Source organism: Nomascus leucogenys, chromosome 12, assembly GCF_006542625.1.
Source record: "Nomascus leucogenys isolate Asia chromosome 12, Asia_NLE_v1, whole genome shotgun sequence".
NCBI classification, from domain to species: domain Eukaryota; kingdom Metazoa; phylum Chordata; class Mammalia; order Primates; family Hylobatidae; genus Nomascus; species Nomascus leucogenys.
This window is the reverse complement of record NC_044392.1, coordinates 66,175,771-66,192,094: the sequence shown is the minus strand read 5'-3', so window position 1 is coordinate 66,192,094 and position 16,324 is coordinate 66,175,771. Positions and strand designations below refer to the sequence as shown.

Here is a 16,324-nt window from a genome sequence, read left to right as displayed (position 1 = left end):
GAACTGGGGGAGTCCCAGTAGGAAGGGGATTTGTGTTTTTAAAGGATATGTTCATAGAAGGCCTCACGGAGAAGTTAATCTTTAAACAAAGACCTGAAGGAGGTGAGAGATCAAGCCACTCTGCTGTGGGGGCCACCATGGGCTGATATATATAAAACAGAATAATTGCTGTTCCTTTTACAAGCATGTTTGCTCTGCTCCTGCCTGCACCCTAATGTCCATAGCCTATCCTTCCTCAAGTAGCCTTGCTCAAATGCTCACTTCTTCCTTGAAGCCTTCTCAGAATCACCCTCTATCCTGGCCAGAAGAGTTCTCTCCCTCTCTTATCTCAAATCACTTCCTACCTGCAGGAGACAGGGAGAACTCCAGGAAAAGGGAAACAGCAAGTACAGGAGCGATCACTCTGTAGATTGTGTTTGAAACTAGAGACTAGATGAGATCACCATGGGAGCGTGAGTAGCAGAGATGAGGTCTAAGGGTTTGAGGTGCTCTGGCATATCAACATGTAAAGGTTAGGGAAAAATGAGAGCGAACCAGCAAACTAGTCTGAAAAGGAGTGGCCAGGGAGGTAGGAGGAAAACAAAGTATTCTGGAAGCCATGTGAAGATGTTTAAAGGGAGAAGTGATCAACTACGTCAAGTGTGGCTAATCAAGTAAGATGAAGATGGAGAATCAGTGGTTGAATTTAGGAAAGTAGGGGTTTTGACCTTGACAGAGCAAGAGACCTGCAGGAGGCCCCTGTGGTCATGGGAAGAACTAAGCTTCTGAATTTCGGCAGGGCCCATGCAAATGAAAAGGGGCACAGATTTGCAACAAGGTTAACTCGGGAGAGATAGGATTCTAGTTGACTGTGGAGGAGTGACAGAGGAAGGAGTCCTGAGTTGCTCTGAGGGTTCTGGTCAGGCGTCCACAGCACAGCCCACAGGGCAGTCTGAGCGCCTAGATCCCCTTGCTCAGATGTGGGAAATCACATTTGCCCATCAGTTCAACAGAAGCAAGATTGGGACTTTTTAAAAGGGCATTTTGCTAAACAGAAGAAAGGAAAAGAGTACAAACCACATGGACAGGTGAAATTTATAATGCCTGTGTCTCTCCTCCCAAGAAAGCAAAAGGCCAGTCACAGATTCACCTGAGGTATAAGATTAGCATTTATTGAGCACCTATCATATGCCAGGCAATATCTAAGTGTTTACGTATGTTAGCTAATTTATTCCAATTTAAGCTTCACAACAACTTTAGGAAGTAGGTGTTATGCCCATTTTCTAGAAGAAGAAACAGGCCTGGAGCAGTTAGGGTAGTTGCTCCTCTAAGCTTGAGGTCCCACAGATGGTCTGGGATTCAAACCTAGATCTGTCTAATAATGCAGTTGGTGCTGGTTTCCCTGCACTTGGCCATCTGAACAGCCTCTCGCCACATGGCAGTCTTCTTGGGAAGTCTGGGGAACACCAGGTGAAAACAGTTTTTTCGGATCCTGGACGGTTTCCCTGCTTCTAGGCTCCTTTAGCTCTGGGAGGCAACAGAGGGTGATGGGTTAATACCTCCTCCCCCATCCCAAGAAATTAACTTTTCTGGGTAACTTTTGCCCTTGACAAGCCACACCCAAAAAGGGTCTCACCTTTTCTCTCTTTTGTGAGGGAAAATTGTTGCTTTCCTATTCTGTTAACAGCTATGAGAGATGATTTTCTGAGGCCAGGAACTTAAGGGAATGACATAGGCCATCTAAAAACAGGGCAGTCTGGGGCCCAGACAATGTTAGGGTCATGGACACATTCAGCTAAGAGAGATTTAAGGGAACATCTTAAGAACCCTCAAATCTATAAGTACATTGGGCCTTATCTGTTGACTAAATCAATAAAAATATAGCTACTGGTATGTAGAGAGGGAACTCCATTGAGATTAAAGAAAGCTACTTTTACTAAAAAATATAAGAAGCTATGGACAGTTCAAACTCTTTGCTTAACCCTTGAGAAAACAGGGACCCAAAGAGTGGAATGACTTGCTGGAGTTCACCCAGCCGACTGGTGCCACTGACCAAAGCCTACAGCTGTCGGTCCTGGTGCTCTTTGCTACTGTGAAGTGGTGTGCCTGCAGCTGTGCTGGGTGCCTTGGAATATACTGAGAGACGTGTGTGCGAAAAAGATGGTGAGCATAGCTTTATTTTGGAGTTTGTTTAGAAAGAGAGTCAGGAGAGCTTGGACCTTAATTCTCAAATTCTGATTCCCAGCTCCAGGTTGCTGTGTGAATGTCTACTCACATTCAAACAATCTGGCTCAGCTTGTTGCTGTTTTCATGCCAAGTGTCCCAGCCCTTCCTGCCTCCCTGCCTTTGTTCTCCCTCAGGCCCAGAAGAAGCTGCGAGGGAGGCACATGACAAGCTTGAAGATGCTTTTATTGAGAAGAAGAGGGACTGAACAGATTCTTGACAAGCCTAGGCATAAATGCTCCAGGTTTGGGAAAGAGATAAAATAAATAGGTGGTTACTGGGGAGGCTCCAGCACGGCCAGAAGGGGCACTGTTTGCTTCAGCCTCTGGGCCTGTCCATTGTTTTTGCTGTGTGAGCTGGGGTGTGGGGTTTGCTGCAAACTGGGATCCAGAAGAGGAATTCTCAGGGCTCTAATGGGTATAAGATCTGCCATCTTGCATCAGCGGGGCCTGGTTCTTGGAGGTGTCTAAGCTGGTGCCTAAGGGCTTATCTGAAGAAAGAAAAAGATTCAGATGAGGCTGGTGGCAGGTGAGGGATCTGCAGAGCTTATGCCACCAATAAGCTTGGAACCTCAAGGTAAGCCTGAATGCATGAAGCTAAGCCCCTGGGGGAATATCCTGTGCCCAGCACCCGCCACACTCAGTTCTGCCCCAGGGCTGGGCCTGCAGACTTTCCAACTGGCACTCTCTCTCACCCAGGAGCACCAGACACCCCCAGGTTGTCCTCACCCCCAGCATCCTTCTGACAGCCTCCAGCCGGGACAGGATTCGTGGGGCCTCCTGTGGACATAGCATCTGTAGCTCCCCAGGTCTTATGCGAAGTAGCTGGCTCCCTGTCAGGGACCCAAGTGTCCTCACGGTGCTGTGAACAAAACAGCAGTCATCTGTGGTGGGCTGGAAGGACCCTGGGCCTGAGCATTTGGGTAGAGACGGGGCTCTTTGGGCTCGGAGGTTGGGGTTACAGAAAAATTCATGGAGTAGGCTATCTGAGAGTGAAGGAGTAAAGTCAGCATTTGGCTTCAGCCAATTTCAGAACTTCCAGGTTTGAAAGAAGTGCTCTGGGAGAGAATCTTCTGGCTGGGGAGGGGTGGCTAAGCTGGCAGCTGGGGTTCTTCCCGAGTCCACTCCCTTGATCCTTGCTGCCTTTGCCACAGCAGGGCTCCCCACTTAATCTCTAATCTAGGCTTGGACACGCCTCTGCTCTGTCCTCTAACTCAGCAGAGACAGTGCTGGATCGGGGTCATGTACAATGTAGGCCAGGTTGTATGTTCTGAGTCTCTGGGTTTCCTTGGTTAGCCCTTTACAAAGTTTCTCCCTCCACATCCTGTAGGGCCAGGCACTCACGCAGTGGAGAAGTTCTCTGCCTGCAGCCAGTCTGTGACCTCTTCAGGCCTCGAGCTAAGTCGAAGCATTGGAACCTAGAATCAGGGGGAACCAGGGGTCAGAGTCCATCTCATCTCACAGCCAACCACAGCCCCTAACATCTGGGTCCCTTCTCCAGGTTCCCATCAAATCACTTCTCTTACTCTGTGGCTTTCTGGTCTGGCAAGGAGCTGATCTTGTTCTCTGCTCTGGCACCATGATAAAGTTGGCACACACTAAGCATGTAGTAATACGGTCCGAATCAAACCAAGACTATCTCCTCTGCTTGCCACTGAATCCTCCCCACCCCCACCTCCAACTCAAGACTTAGGGCTCTGGATAGTCCAGGCTGGGTAGTACCCGAGGGGGTGACTGGCCCTGCGTCCCAGGGGTCCCCGGCTGTAGGGGCTCCAGGATGTTGCTCGGAATGTAGCCGCTCTGTCCTGCCTCGTTCTTTACCAGCCACCACCGCTTGCTGTGGTCCAGAACCTGCCAAGAGTCACCACCTCAGTCCCCTGAGCCTCTGTCCAGCCAGCCTTCCCTCCCGACACAAGGCTTTCTCCCTCTGGCTCTTTCCTACCCTCCTTCTCCCTCTCTAGGCCACCCACCTTGGCAGCCCCATCCCTGGACCATCCATCCTTGGCTGCCTGTAGCTCCCACCAACCACCACCTCCTTTTCTAGCCTGTGGCCCAAGCCTCACCTCCAGCTTCTCTCCCTGGACCACCGTCAGTTCCCGTGGGTTCCTAGCTTCAAACTCGTACAAGACTTGCATTTTCAGGGCTGGCTGGAGAGGTTTGGGGCTGGAGGGCCTGGAGTTGGGGTCCCCAGGCTGAGGGTCATGGTTGTGTGTCTTCTCCTGAGGAAAGTGTGAGGTGCTCCCTAACCTATGACTTCCCCCCCTAAGAAACAGAGTCAGGAATGGCTGGAGAATGGGGCCTCAGAAATTGAGCCTATGTCCCAGCCCTGAGAGTCCCCCCAGGTATCTCTGGCCTGCAGTCTGATGGTGACTTTTGGGTTTCTTTAGAGTTTGCTGGCAGGTCAGTGTTAGGTGGGGCTTTCTGCAGGCAGGAGGGGTCTGAAATGTCATTGATTTCTGAAGACATTTCCGGGAGTGGAATTTTCTACATCTGAGCTCTGCCCTAAGCACTTTATACTTGAGTATGGGAAATCAGAAGCATGTGTGCGTAGTATCATGAGAAGAAGCAATGGGAGCCTAGGAGGGTAGAACACTGTTTTTCACCCAAGGTAGGAGAGGGATGTCCTCGTACATGTTTGTCTGGGTAAAAGAGACCCTCTTGGCTCTCTTAAGATGTAGAGAGCCAGAGATCCAAAGGAACTGCCCTGTCCCTCCCTCCCCAGGACCACGCGGTCCCTATTAAGCCCAGAGCATACCGAAGGGAAACAGGGTCCTGGTATCCTAAGGGTGCCTGTAAGGGACAGAACAGAGAGTGAGTAAGAGCAGGAGGCAGCCAGCATGGTGGGAGGGAGCTGGGGTATCCGACCACAGGCATAAGCAGCTCACACACAGCTGCCTCCTATCCCCTTTCCTGCCTCCCCCAGTTTACAGATACAGGTACCCACATGAACCCACCCACCCACTACTTGGAGATGGGGCCTCAGAAATTGAGCCTATGTCCCAACCCTGAGAGTCCCCCAGAATATCTCCTGTTTGCAGTCTGGTGGTGACTTTTGGGTTTCCATGGAATTTGCTGGCTTGCCAGTGTTAGGTCACACTAGTTGTGTGACCATGGTTTGGATGGGGAGGGTAGAAACTAGCTAGAGACTAGGGCTGTGGGTAGGGCTGTGTGCCAAGCTCCCCTTACTTGGCTGGAGGGCTCCGGAAGTTGCCAGTCATCCGAGAATGTGGGTTGGTAGGGCAGGGGCTCATCACCTGTCCAGTCGGCCCTGAAAAGAGAAACAAAGCTGAGTTCACATCCACTCCGTGAACTCTGATGCCAGCCTGTGGGATGCGGAGAGGGAGGGGACGACAGGGCCTAGCCTCAGGAATCTTTTGGCTAATAGGTGACATGGTCCACGTGCACAGATGAAAGGCCCCAGGACACCCACAAAGGAGCAAGCAGTTAAGCCTGGACACGTCCCACGGTGCAGGTGTCTGGGGGCCAGCCTCACCTCTGCCCATGAGGTAAAGATACACCACCTCCATAAGAACATGATGGACACTTCATTGCCCTGATTGGGCGTTTGGATTAAAGTAGTAGAACTACAAGAGCTTTTGGGCTGGACAACACCCCAGGGGTCTTGTGCAGTATTTTTCTAGGCTGTTTTTAGTTTCCCAGCAGCAGATCCTTTTCTTTCTAGCTAAATTGTCTGTGGATTTCCACCTGGTGAAGTAGACGGCAGCTGAGCTGCTCTCGTTGACTCTGGGATGGGCTGGTCCTTGCCTCTCAGCCTCCCTCTCGCCCATTGCACAGGGCCCAGGAGGACTATGCTGTTTGTGGCCTTCAGGCTTGCCCTGCTTGGAATATTTTCCACTTGTCTGCCCAGGGAATGCCCATTCATTTCCTTGAAGACGTTCCCCTCCTTGCTTCACTGGGGCAGAAGTAAATATTCTGCTGAACTTGGTACATCCCTGGGTATTGCTCTTCTCACACTGCATTGCTCATGATTCTTAGCTCTTTGTTTCTTACTATATATAGATTTCCTTGGGGGCTGTATCCCTAGTACAGTGGCTGATACATAGGAGGCAGCTGTTAAGTGTTTATTCAATGGGAACAAAGGAATGATTCCCTCTTCTCAATCTTCTTAATTGTTTCCTTCTGTGCCTTAGAAACATGCTTGGGTCTTGACCCTAATACTACTCTGTATAAGCTGTCATCCTGTTACTTTCTTCATACCAAATTTCTTGAGAATGTGCCTATATCCTCTGCCTGTATATTCTTGTCTCTTTTTCTTTCATTATTTCTGCAACCTGGTTTCTACCTCTGCCATTACTTTATTGAAACTAGTCCATTTAAAATCCTGATTGCCAAATCCAATGGCCTTGTATGGTCTCCGTCCTTCTGGATGACCACAACATTTAGTGTTACTGATAGCTTCGGGTCAATTTGCCAAAAATCAAGTTATCTGAATACAATTTGCCTGAAATTCAACTCTTTTGAGGGTTTTTACATTTCTTTAGGTATTCTAATTTCTGTGTTTCTGTCTTTCATTTATTTCTGGTTATGTTAAGAAATTAAAAAACATCTAAGGGCACATCTGACAATATTACATTTAAAAGTATTTATCAATTGTACATCATTTTATGAATACTGAAGTTGTTTTGCATCTGCGTGGGTATTTAAAAAATGATATGTGCTAATCTGTTTTTCTAAGGACTCAAATTGTAGAAGCAAGGCTGGGTTTTGAAACACAAAATGGTGTATTCGACATGGTTATTCAATGTTAAAGTGGCTGAATGAAAGAATTTGAGGCCCTCTTGTTTGAGTCTATTGTAGAACCTCTGTTTTCCTCTCCTGCTACTGCTAGACAGATACCAGAGCTACTCCCATAGACAGTGGGAGCCCAGCACAGCCCTAAGAGCTGTGAGACTGGCTTATTCAGGTACTTTTAGTCCCAGGGTTTTGGACAAGGGAACACTGGTATGACATGGGAGGTCCAAAACTGATAAGTAATTTCATTTTAGTGACTGCACAGAGAGTGCATAAAAATAGATTGTTATGGGTGGAAACAACCCACCTGTCCATCAACAGATGAATAAATAAACAAAATGTGTCATACCCATAACAACGGAATATTATCCAGCTATAAAAAGGAAGGCAGTTCTGATAGATAGTACAACATGGATGAATCATGAAGGCATTATTTTAAGTGAAACAAGCCACATACGACAGGACGAATATTGTATGATTTCACTTATGTGAGATTTCTAGAACAGGCAACATATTCTCATAGAGACAGAAAGTAGAATAGAGGTTTCCAAGGGTTGAGGAGTGGATAATGGGGAATTATTGTTTAATGGGTACAGAATTTCTGTTTGGGATGATGAAAAAGTTCTTGAAATACTGTACATAATGGTGTTGGTGGCACACATTGTTAATGAACGTATTGCCAATGAATTATACACTTAAAATGATAAAAATGGTTAATTTCATGCTATGTATATTATACCATAATAAAAAATAGATAGTTTTGAACTATAATTCATGTCTTCAGACAAACTGGACACAACATTTTCTAAATGGGGCTGAATTGAAAAGAACTGGCCATGGCAGGGTGCGGCATCTCATGCCTGTAACCTCAGCACTTTGGGAAGCTGAGCTGGGTGGATCCCTTGAGCTCAGGAGTTCAAGACCAGCCTGGGCAACATGGTGAAACCCCATCTCTACAAAAAAAAATATAAAAAATAGCCAGACATGGTGGTGGCACACAGGTGGCACACCTGTGGTCCCAGCTATTCGAGAAGGTGAGGTAGGAGGATCGCTGGAGCCAGGAGGTGGAGGCTGCAATGAGGTGAGATCATCACGCCACTGCACTCCAGCCTGAGTGCCAGAACGAGACCTTGTCTCAAACAAAACAAAAGTGGTTATTAGGCAAGTAACTCCAAGAAAAGACTCATTTCCCTGTTGGCTTTTCTGCTTTTCTAAAGCCTTCTCTCTTGGTTTTCATCCCTCTGCTCTTCAGGTTCTCCTTAACCCTCTGGAATTATTCTCTGCCTTCTTAACCCTTTTTGCATTTGCCATGTAGAAGTTTGCCAAGGCCCTTGCCTCTTCTTTCATGGAATAGAGCAAACTATGCTTGTCAAGGTATGTTCAGGGGCTCCCTCTGGAGTGCTCCCCAGTAGCTGTGCCTCTAGCCATCACTTCCGGTCATCCCCTCTCAGCTGCCCGGCCACCAGGCCTCTGCGGAATGTTCCAAGGATGCCTCAGCTCAGCGTGCCCAAGCTGGTTCCTCCCACTCTCCTGGCTCTCATCCGTTTGTTTTTTTGTTTTGTTTTGTTTTTTGAGATGGAGTTTTGCTCCTGTTGCACACACTGGAGTGCAGTGGGGCGATCTCAGCTCACTACAACCTCCGCCTCCCAGGTTCAAGTGATTTCCCTGCCTCAGCGTCCCAAGTAGCTGGATTTATAGGCATGCACCACTATACCCAGCTAATTTTGTATATTTAGAAGAGACAGGGTTTCACCATGTTGGCCAGGATGGTCTCGAGCTCCTGACCTCAGGTGAATCGCCCACCTCGGCCTCCCAGAGTGCTGGGATTACAGGCATGAGCCACCGCACTGGCCCCGTTAGGTTTTTTTTGTCCAGCTGCCCATCTCACAGTTACCCCTGCAGGGAGTATCTCTTTCTCTCTTAACCCCAGGCTCATTGGTTGCCAAGTCTTACTGATATTACATTTGCAGCATCTCTTACGTCAGTAATTCTTAAATTTGGGGCTGGATTGAGACAAAGTTTTCACTTTGTCCTTGACAAAAATGAGAAAATATTTTAGTAGAAGGTTGCCGTCTCCCTTTTCTTGGGAAAAACTGTTCTTTTTTCTGAGATAACATGTTTCAGTAGTGGGTAATGGCAAGTGTGCACTTTTCTTTTGTTAATAAACTGTTTGCACTTAGCCAAATAAAAAGTTGGGAACTCTCTGTAGAGTCCCCCGAGTAGCTCTGAAATATTTCTGGTTTGTGACAATATAGAGCCTGGCCACCTCTGATGTCCTGCCTGATGCCTCCATGCCCCTCACCCCCCGATTCAGTTCGGGCCTTGTCTTCACTCACCGGCTAGTGGTCCAGGCTGGGCCCAACCCCATCCAAATGTTACTCTCAGGTGGGCTTAGACAGGACTGTAGCAGGTTGATGGCTTTAGGGGTGAGGAGGGGTGAGATCACTTGGGCTGCTAGGCCAGCCTCAGGGCATCTGGCCAAGATCTAGGGGAGAGATGGAAGGTGTCAGGAAGCCTAGGCTCCCACAGGGCCCAGTGAGGGTGGGAAAGGCCCAGAGTCCCTGGCTTCCCACTTTTGCAATGGTAGGATGTTACCTCCTGCAAGTGGCCCCATCTGCCTCGGGCCTGCTGCTCCTTCCTGTCTCCCTTGGAGCCTTGGTGTCCTTGGCTCTGACCCCAGCTCATCTGGTTCCACCCTGGCCCCTGCTCCCCCGTCCCTCTCCACCAGCCTCCTTTCCTCCCTCTACTCCTTCTTGACTTCAGCCTATCCCTCGTCACCACCCTGTCATCCCTTGACTCACGAAGTTCAGGGACTTGAAGAGCATGTGCACGAGCTCAGGGGCACTTGTCTCCTGCAGCCAGGCAGCCAGCCTTCCCTGGGGACACAGGGCAATACCTGTCACCACCCTTCACGCCACCCCATCTTCATCAGGGCACCATAATTGTTTTATGCCTTGGCTGGAAGGCTGGCACTTCCCAAAAGTCCCAAGAGGGGAGGGGAGGTTCTAGGGGGAGTAGATGGAGAAGAAAAAGGCTTGGGATGGTTGAGTCCAGATAGCAGAGGATTACTGGGGAGGAAGGGGAAGAGGAGAGGCCTGGTGAACTTGTGGGGAGCCACCTACCAGGAGGTTGAAGCTGTACTTGATCTTCTGGAAGCAGTCGATATACTGTGCCTCGGTGAGACCTGGGAGAAGGGGCCAAGGCGGTAGACCAGAGATCACCCCGAGACACCCCTACTCCTCTTCCCTGGCCCTCAGTACTCACCTCCCTGGTCCTTGTTTTTTTTCCCAAATTTCTTCTTCCTGCTGGTCTTTGCCTGGGCCTTCTCCAGCTTTCCCATGAACAGCTCAATGTCCCTTAGGACATGGTTCAGCACTTCCTGGGCCCCAAACAACCCATGGCCTTGAATGGGCAGTTGGGCTCACCCTAGAACTCCCCACACTGCCCCCCGCACCCCTCCCCTCCACAAGCCCCAGCCTCAGGCCCAGCCTGGAGTATAAACAAGCCTAGGCCCTGGCCATCCTGAGAGCCTGGCCTCCTAGAAAAAGAGGGAGGGTTGGTGTCCTTCCTTTTCCCAGGCCCAGAAAGCCTCAGCAAGCTCAAGACCATCCGCAGTTACCTCGTCCCTCTCTGGGTCCTCGGGGGAAGAGGACCGTCTTGGAGGAGGCAGAGTAAAGGCATTTGGTTCTCGGGCACTGGGGTGGCGTGGCAGGGGCCTTGGGGATGGCGGGAGGCCTGCAATGTAAGGGGACCATGGACCTAGATCTTAGATCTTTGACTTTTCATCGAAACCCTCTCCTCCACCTGCCCCCATGCCCCAAACTTACTATGCTCTAGGGTCCTCTGGTGGGGCTGTTCTGGAGGGAGCCCCCGCTTCAGATAGAGTGCCTGCTCCATGGGGAGCGGCCTTTCCATAGAAGGCCCCCTCCATCTGTCCTGGCCTGGCTGAAGGCCTCCAAGTTGAGGTCTGCTGAGGACATGGTAGGGGCCACATCTTTGACAAGGTTTTGGGAGAGAGGCCCTCCCCACACTTCTGCTCCAGGACCCAGGGGCACCACCACCTCTCTCCAGGAGTCCCAGCCCCTGCTCCCTGGTCTCCTTCTGGACCCACCCCTGACTCCACCCTGCCTCATCTGCCTACCCTCTGGGCCCCTTGGGTCCCATCTCAGTCTCTGAGGATGGTCTCTAGTGCCCCCCGGGCCCAGCCCCTTGCCTATGCCCACCTCTGTCCCGGCTCCTCCTCAGTCCAGGCCCAGGTTGGTTGGGCCACAACCTCCTGGGTTCCCCAAGATATGGGGTCAGGGTCTGGCCCCCAAGGCTGAGCTGGGAGGCCCCATAGGTGGGCTGGGCAGAGGCTGCCTACCTTTGATCCAGCTCTTCCTCCAGAGCCTTCTGCAGGCTGGTCCTCAGTCGCTCTGCCTGGGAAGCAGCAGTCAGGCAGGCTAAGTGTGTGTGTGTGTGTGTGTGTGTGTGTGTGCGCGCGCGCACATGTGCGGTGGGGTGATGATTGATGAACCCCACCCCTGACCAATCACCCCTGACCACTCACCCCCACTTCCTGGCACTGGAAGAGCAGAGTGCTAGTGCCTGGCGGGCCCGGCTCCTGCACAGTGATGGACAGGATGGAGTTGTAGGAACATGTGTTGAGCGCCACATTCATGGCCTGGATGCTGTCCAGGCGGTAAGAGTCCAGCTCCTCCTGGGTCAGGTGGAGAGGTCAACTGTGAGGCCACCAAGAGCCAGGTATGGCTTCTGGGAGCTCCTGACCAGCTCGTCCTAGCCCTTTGGTGGCCTGGGGCTGTGGTGTCATCTACCTGACTCTTGTGCCTCTGTCCCCAGCCTCTGTCCCCTATCTCTTCCTAGGCCTGGGTGTGTGTTGTATGTGGGGAGAGTGGCTGCCCTTTGGGGCATGGAGGGTGGAGTTCAAGAGCTGGTGCTTGCTTCCCCACAGCCCAGGCTGGCTATCGCTGGGTTTGCTAGGAAGGCTGACCTTGGTCTCAATGTCCAGCAGCTGCAGCCAGCCGTCCCTGACCTGCAGGATCAAGTCTTGGCTCCACACCCGGCCCTGCGCATCCATCTCCAACAGCTTCTGCAAGGCATCCTTGGGCTCCTGGACTCTCTGACTCCCCTGCTTGCATGTCATCAAGTGCTGCAGGGAGAGGGGAGTCCTAGGACTGGGAGAAAGCCCAGAGAGGGGGACCACAGGTGTGCTGGGTAGAGAAAAGCAGAAGAGGAAGAAGACGTGTCCTCGGCCCCCTTGAGGTGGGAGGTTCCAGGCCTCAGATCAAGCAACTTTCCAGGGCCAATGTGAGGGACGGTGTCGAAGCACTGGGGCCAGGGATAGGGGCTCCGAGTCTGAGTCTGAGGGGCTGCAGGAGGGGTTTGAGGACTCTGGAGGAAGGACAGGCATGGCCTTTACTAATCCAGGCCAGGTGAGGCAGCTGGGTGGTGGCCGATGTGGGCTCCAGCCACCCAACAAATAACTCCTCTGGAGGGGATACAGGACCCTCAGATTCTGTCCCTGGCTTCCTTTGTTCCCTTTGGGAACTCAGTCCCAGCCCAGTCTTCCTTCTCACTCACCCAGCATTCCTGTCTCCTTCTCCCTGGTTCACGCCTGGAGATATCCATCGTGATCTCAGTCTCTGCTCAAGTCTTTGCCTACTGCTAGGCTGACCATTCAGGAGTTTTTTGCTGTTATCCACTCTCCTTTAGGAGCCCCCTCCCTTCTCCCAGCCAAACACTACCTTCACAAGGCCCCTTCCACCCAGGCTTCTTGTGGTAGGGAGATGCAGCCTTCCTCCTGCCCCTTGACCCCACCCCCCTGCCCAGGGCCCAGCTCTTCTCCCTGTGTTCGCACTGCCAGCATGTTCAGGGGACCCTGGCATCATGAGCAAACTCCATCCTCCTGAACATGTCTCCTCTTGCTCTGCCTGCTGGGCCTACAAGAAGCCTGTTCCTAGCCTCCACCCTACAGAGAAGCTGAGTCCTCCTGGCCTTTCCTCGGCTGGCTGGGGGAGCCCTGCCTCTGCTGCCCTGTGGGACCTGCAGACCATCGCCCCAGCTCCCTCCCTGCTTGTTCTCCAATGGAGCCCTAACAAGTGGTGGCCAGGACAGGATGGCTTCTACCCTAGAGCTCCAGCCTGACCCTGTGCCTGCTCTCCCCACCATGCACTTGTAGCCTGTGCTTCGCCTTCACCTTGGTGTCGACAGCCCTTCAGGCACCTAAATCTTGCAGTGCCTGCGTCATCCTCCCTGGCAGAGCCAGAGACTCCATTCTCACCTTGGAGCAGCCTTGGAGCTGCTCACACTCACCCTGGAGGCTTGGGCCTAGGTGCTTCCCCTCTCCAACAGTGGCCCTCTCAATCCCCCACAGGGCCCAAAGACCCCACATACTCCCGCCTCCAGCCATGCAAGGTCTTGGGCAATGGGGCAGTGCCCTGGGGACTCGGGCAGCAGGGGGTTGGGAGACAGGCGAGGGTAGGTGGGTGGGTGGTTGCAGGTGCTTCTTATCCCATCCCGCTGCTGCTTTTTCCTGTCTGGGGACAGGACACTCACCCGCTCAACCTCCAGCCAAGCCTGCTCTGCTCAATCTGACCACCCCACCTCCTCCCTGACACTGAGCAGATGCTCTGGCAGGCTTGTTGGATCTGAGTCCATGGGACATGGTTGGGACAGGCTGTTGGCTTCTGGGGCAGGGACTTGTGTGAGGTGTCCATGTTCTGGCAGGGCGGTGGGCACATGGGAACACTTGGGTTTAGTTGGACACTGCCTGGGGCTGCAGAGGTACTCACCTCCACCCTGTGCTGCAGGAGGGTGGGCTCTGAGGTGAGGTTCTGGGAGTACTCCTTCCGATGCACTACAGGGACACAGAGCAAGGGGCGGGAGGTGGGCAGAAGAGCGAGGTGAGACTCAGGCAACTGCTGGGGGCAGTTGGTGTGAGGAAGGGGGAGTGGAGGATGGGATATTCAGGGGGCTCAGTGGGAAGGCATGGGAGAGGGGCCTGCCAGGAGCTTACAGTAAATGGCTCTGCTGCTGGGCCTTGACATGTTGACGCTGCTGAGGACGGCTCCCTAGAACCTAAAGTGAACCAGAGGCAACCATCAGAGCTGGGGAAAGGGGTACCAGGCATAGCAGGGCAGGACAGTTGCTATTGCTCTGACTGGGGGCCTCTGGGACCAGACCCAAAGCCCCTGGCTCCAGGGGCCCTTTCCAGAGAGATCTGCAGCCAGCGTCCTCCACTGAGGAGCCCTCCATCTTGGCTGGGCCTGGAGGCCCCAGGCTGAGGGAAGGGAGGGTCAGGGAGGCCACAGCATGGCTGGGCCTCAGGGAAGGCTCTAGGCCTCCCATTGTTTGGCCAATAAAACTCATGCCAAGGAGCCCAGGAAACTTGGATGGACAGGGACCTGCGTTCAGATCCTGTCTTGGGCCTGGGTATGAAAGATGCTGGATGAGCAGAGGGTTCTGTAGCCGACCCCACCAGAGGAGGCCCTCTTGTTCAACCCTGTTTCAGTTCTGCAAACTGAGAGGACGCTGATGCTGGCTCTTCAGCTGTAGACCCTCTGGGAAGACTGCATGCATGTGTGTGTGTGTACTTATGGTGGCACTGCCGGACTCGCCAGTGAGCTGACCTCCCCGAGTGTCTCCCCAGGCCTCCTGGCTCTTTGCTTTTTGTACTCTGTATCCTCTGCCCAGGTCCCCTCCTGACCCCAACCCTTTAAATTCCAGCTCAAAAATCACCCTCTTGGTGAAGCCCTTCTGGACCATCCAACCCCACCCTGCCCAGGGTACCCTCCTAATGCTACACTGGACCATGTACATTTCTCTCCAGCAACAATAGTCAAAACAGCCACCACAGTGCTGTGAGCCTGGTGCTGAGCCCCTCACCAACATCCTATCAGTTCCTCCTCACTGCCGTCCACTTGTACTTACTTGGTGCCATGTGCCTAGCACTGTTCTAACGGCGTTACCTTCAGTCACTCTAATCCTCAAAACAACATCACAAGGCAGGTCCTGGTATTGTCCCCATTTACCATATGAGGACTCTGAGGCTCAAAGACGGTAACAGGCCTGAGGTCACAAATGAGTGCTTAATAGAGAGCAACCCAGATCTGTCCGATTGCAAGCTTCACGTTTTAATGGTTTATAAACATGCCTCTGCCACTGGGCTGTGCGCAGTCACAGAGGGAGTCTAGGGAACATACATGTTGAAATGGAGTGGAAATAAATGTGGTGTGTGTGCCGGGTGGGGGTGGTGTTAGTCTGTGCGGGTCAAGGGTGTGTGTTATCCGAATGAGGTTTGTGAGTATCCACATGTCTACGTGGTACACCTCAGTTGTGCAGAAATACTGGACTACCCCAGGTAACATGTGAGAGAGCAATCCACACCCTTGTTTATTAGGACTGTTGTGAAAATGACATAGGATCTGATAAGATGACTCAGTGTGGAAGGAAATAAACTGCCAGTGAACAATTAAGGGGATGTGGAAGGGATGGCTGGATCTCTGGTTTCCTTGTTTGGGAGGACCCCTTTTCTCTCCAGGGGTAAGGCGGGGCTAGAAGCCTGTTCCCCTTCCCCAGCCTCCCCCAACCCCCATTGTAACACTTCCTGCTTCTCCATGTTCTCCATGTGGAAGAGGAAGTGAGGTCTGCCCCTGGTCAGCCCCACTCCCCACTCCCTCAACACCCGGGCGGGCCCTGTAGGGCCCTCTGGGTAGGTAGGTCAAGGTGGGGAAACAGCTGCCGCCAAAGATTCCCTACCCCAGGAAGGGAAGAGGGGGCTGGCTTGGCCTGCCTTGCCCCTTAGGGGTAGGGGAGCTGTGACAGCCTAGTTTCCCCCTTTAAGGCCTAGATGTAGGGGTTTGGAGCAGGGAAGGCCATCACCTCACAGACCCTGGGGCAAGCATCCCAGAGGCCCTTCCGGAGCCTGGACCTCGCTCTGCTTTCCAGCCCACCAGCCAGCTGCTGAGTCCCAATCCCCTCCTTGGGCTTGATCCCCTGGGCTGCAGCTGGGAACAGGCTGGAGACCTGGCCTGGGAAGCCACTGAGTTGCCCCCACCTGCCCTGGGATCCCCTGTGACTGGGCTGGGCCCCGATCTTCCCTGGGGGCCAGGCCCTTACCTGGGTGCCAGTGAAGGCCGGGTACCTGGTTCCTCCAGGGGGCTGGTCTTGGAGCAGGTGGTCCGGTGCTGGTGGTGGAAGGACAGCGGCTTCTCTGCTAGTGGCCACAGGCAGAGCCTGCCTTTGATGAGGTTACAGAGGCAGCCACGCCTGTGCTCTTTGGACTCTGGTGGGTGGGGAGGCCTCCTGGCCACTAACCGCTCAACATCAACCTGGACCTGTGGCAGTGTCTGTGCTGACAGGCGTCCCCAGCT

The 16,324-nt window shown here is 52.6% G+C and overlaps 1 protein-coding gene across 5 annotated transcripts; it reads right to left on the bottom strand.

Moving 5' to 3' along the window:
• Positions 1-2,369: 2,369 nt before the first annotated feature.
• EPS8L3 (EPS8 like 3) lies at positions 2,370-16,191 on the bottom strand. Of its 5 annotated transcripts, none has more exons than XM_030824881.1 (19): positions 16,071-16,191; positions 13,969-14,023; positions 13,745-13,809; positions 11,944-12,102; positions 11,503-11,652; positions 11,317-11,372; positions 10,781-10,920; positions 10,573-10,688; positions 10,218-10,332; positions 10,076-10,137; positions 9,755-9,829; positions 9,290-9,438; positions 5,388-5,469; positions 4,957-4,991; positions 4,265-4,373; positions 3,924-4,052; positions 3,546-3,619; positions 2,931-3,063; positions 2,370-2,692 (listed from the first exon to the last, which is right to left on the bottom strand). In XM_030824881.1, the coding sequence occupies exons 2-19, from the start codon at positions 13,997-13,999 to the stop codon at positions 2,681-2,683; spliced, it is 1,692 nt and encodes a 563-aa protein (XP_030680741.1). In that variant the 5' UTR covers positions 14,000-14,023; positions 16,071-16,191; the 3' UTR covers positions 2,370-2,680. The 5 variants fall into 5 exon arrangements, with proteins under 5 accessions (XP_030680741.1, XP_030680740.1, XP_030680742.1 ...); XM_030824880.1 differs by having other exon boundaries at positions 4,265-4,463; positions 16,071-16,189; XM_030824879.1 differs by having other exon boundaries at positions 2,371-2,692; positions 4,265-4,463; positions 10,781-10,923; positions 16,071-16,185.
• Positions 16,192-16,324: the final 133 nt, after the last annotated feature.

What these genes read in the sequence shown, in the direction of transcription:
- EPS8L3 (XM_030824879.1), bottom strand. Translation starts at nt 13,999, where the DNA reads ATGTCAAGGCCCAGCAGCAGAGCCATTTACT. An exon ending in CAGGACCCTGTTTCCCTTCG is followed by an intron (nt 4,464 to 4,956) that starts GTATGCTCTGGG and finishes TCTGTTTCTTAG; the next exon opens with GGGGGGAAGTCATAGGTTAG. An exon ending in AGGGCCAGTCACCCCCTCGG is followed by an intron (nt 3,620 to 3,923) that starts GTACTACCCAGC and finishes CCCTGATTCTAG; the next exon opens with GTTCCAATGCTTCGACTTAG.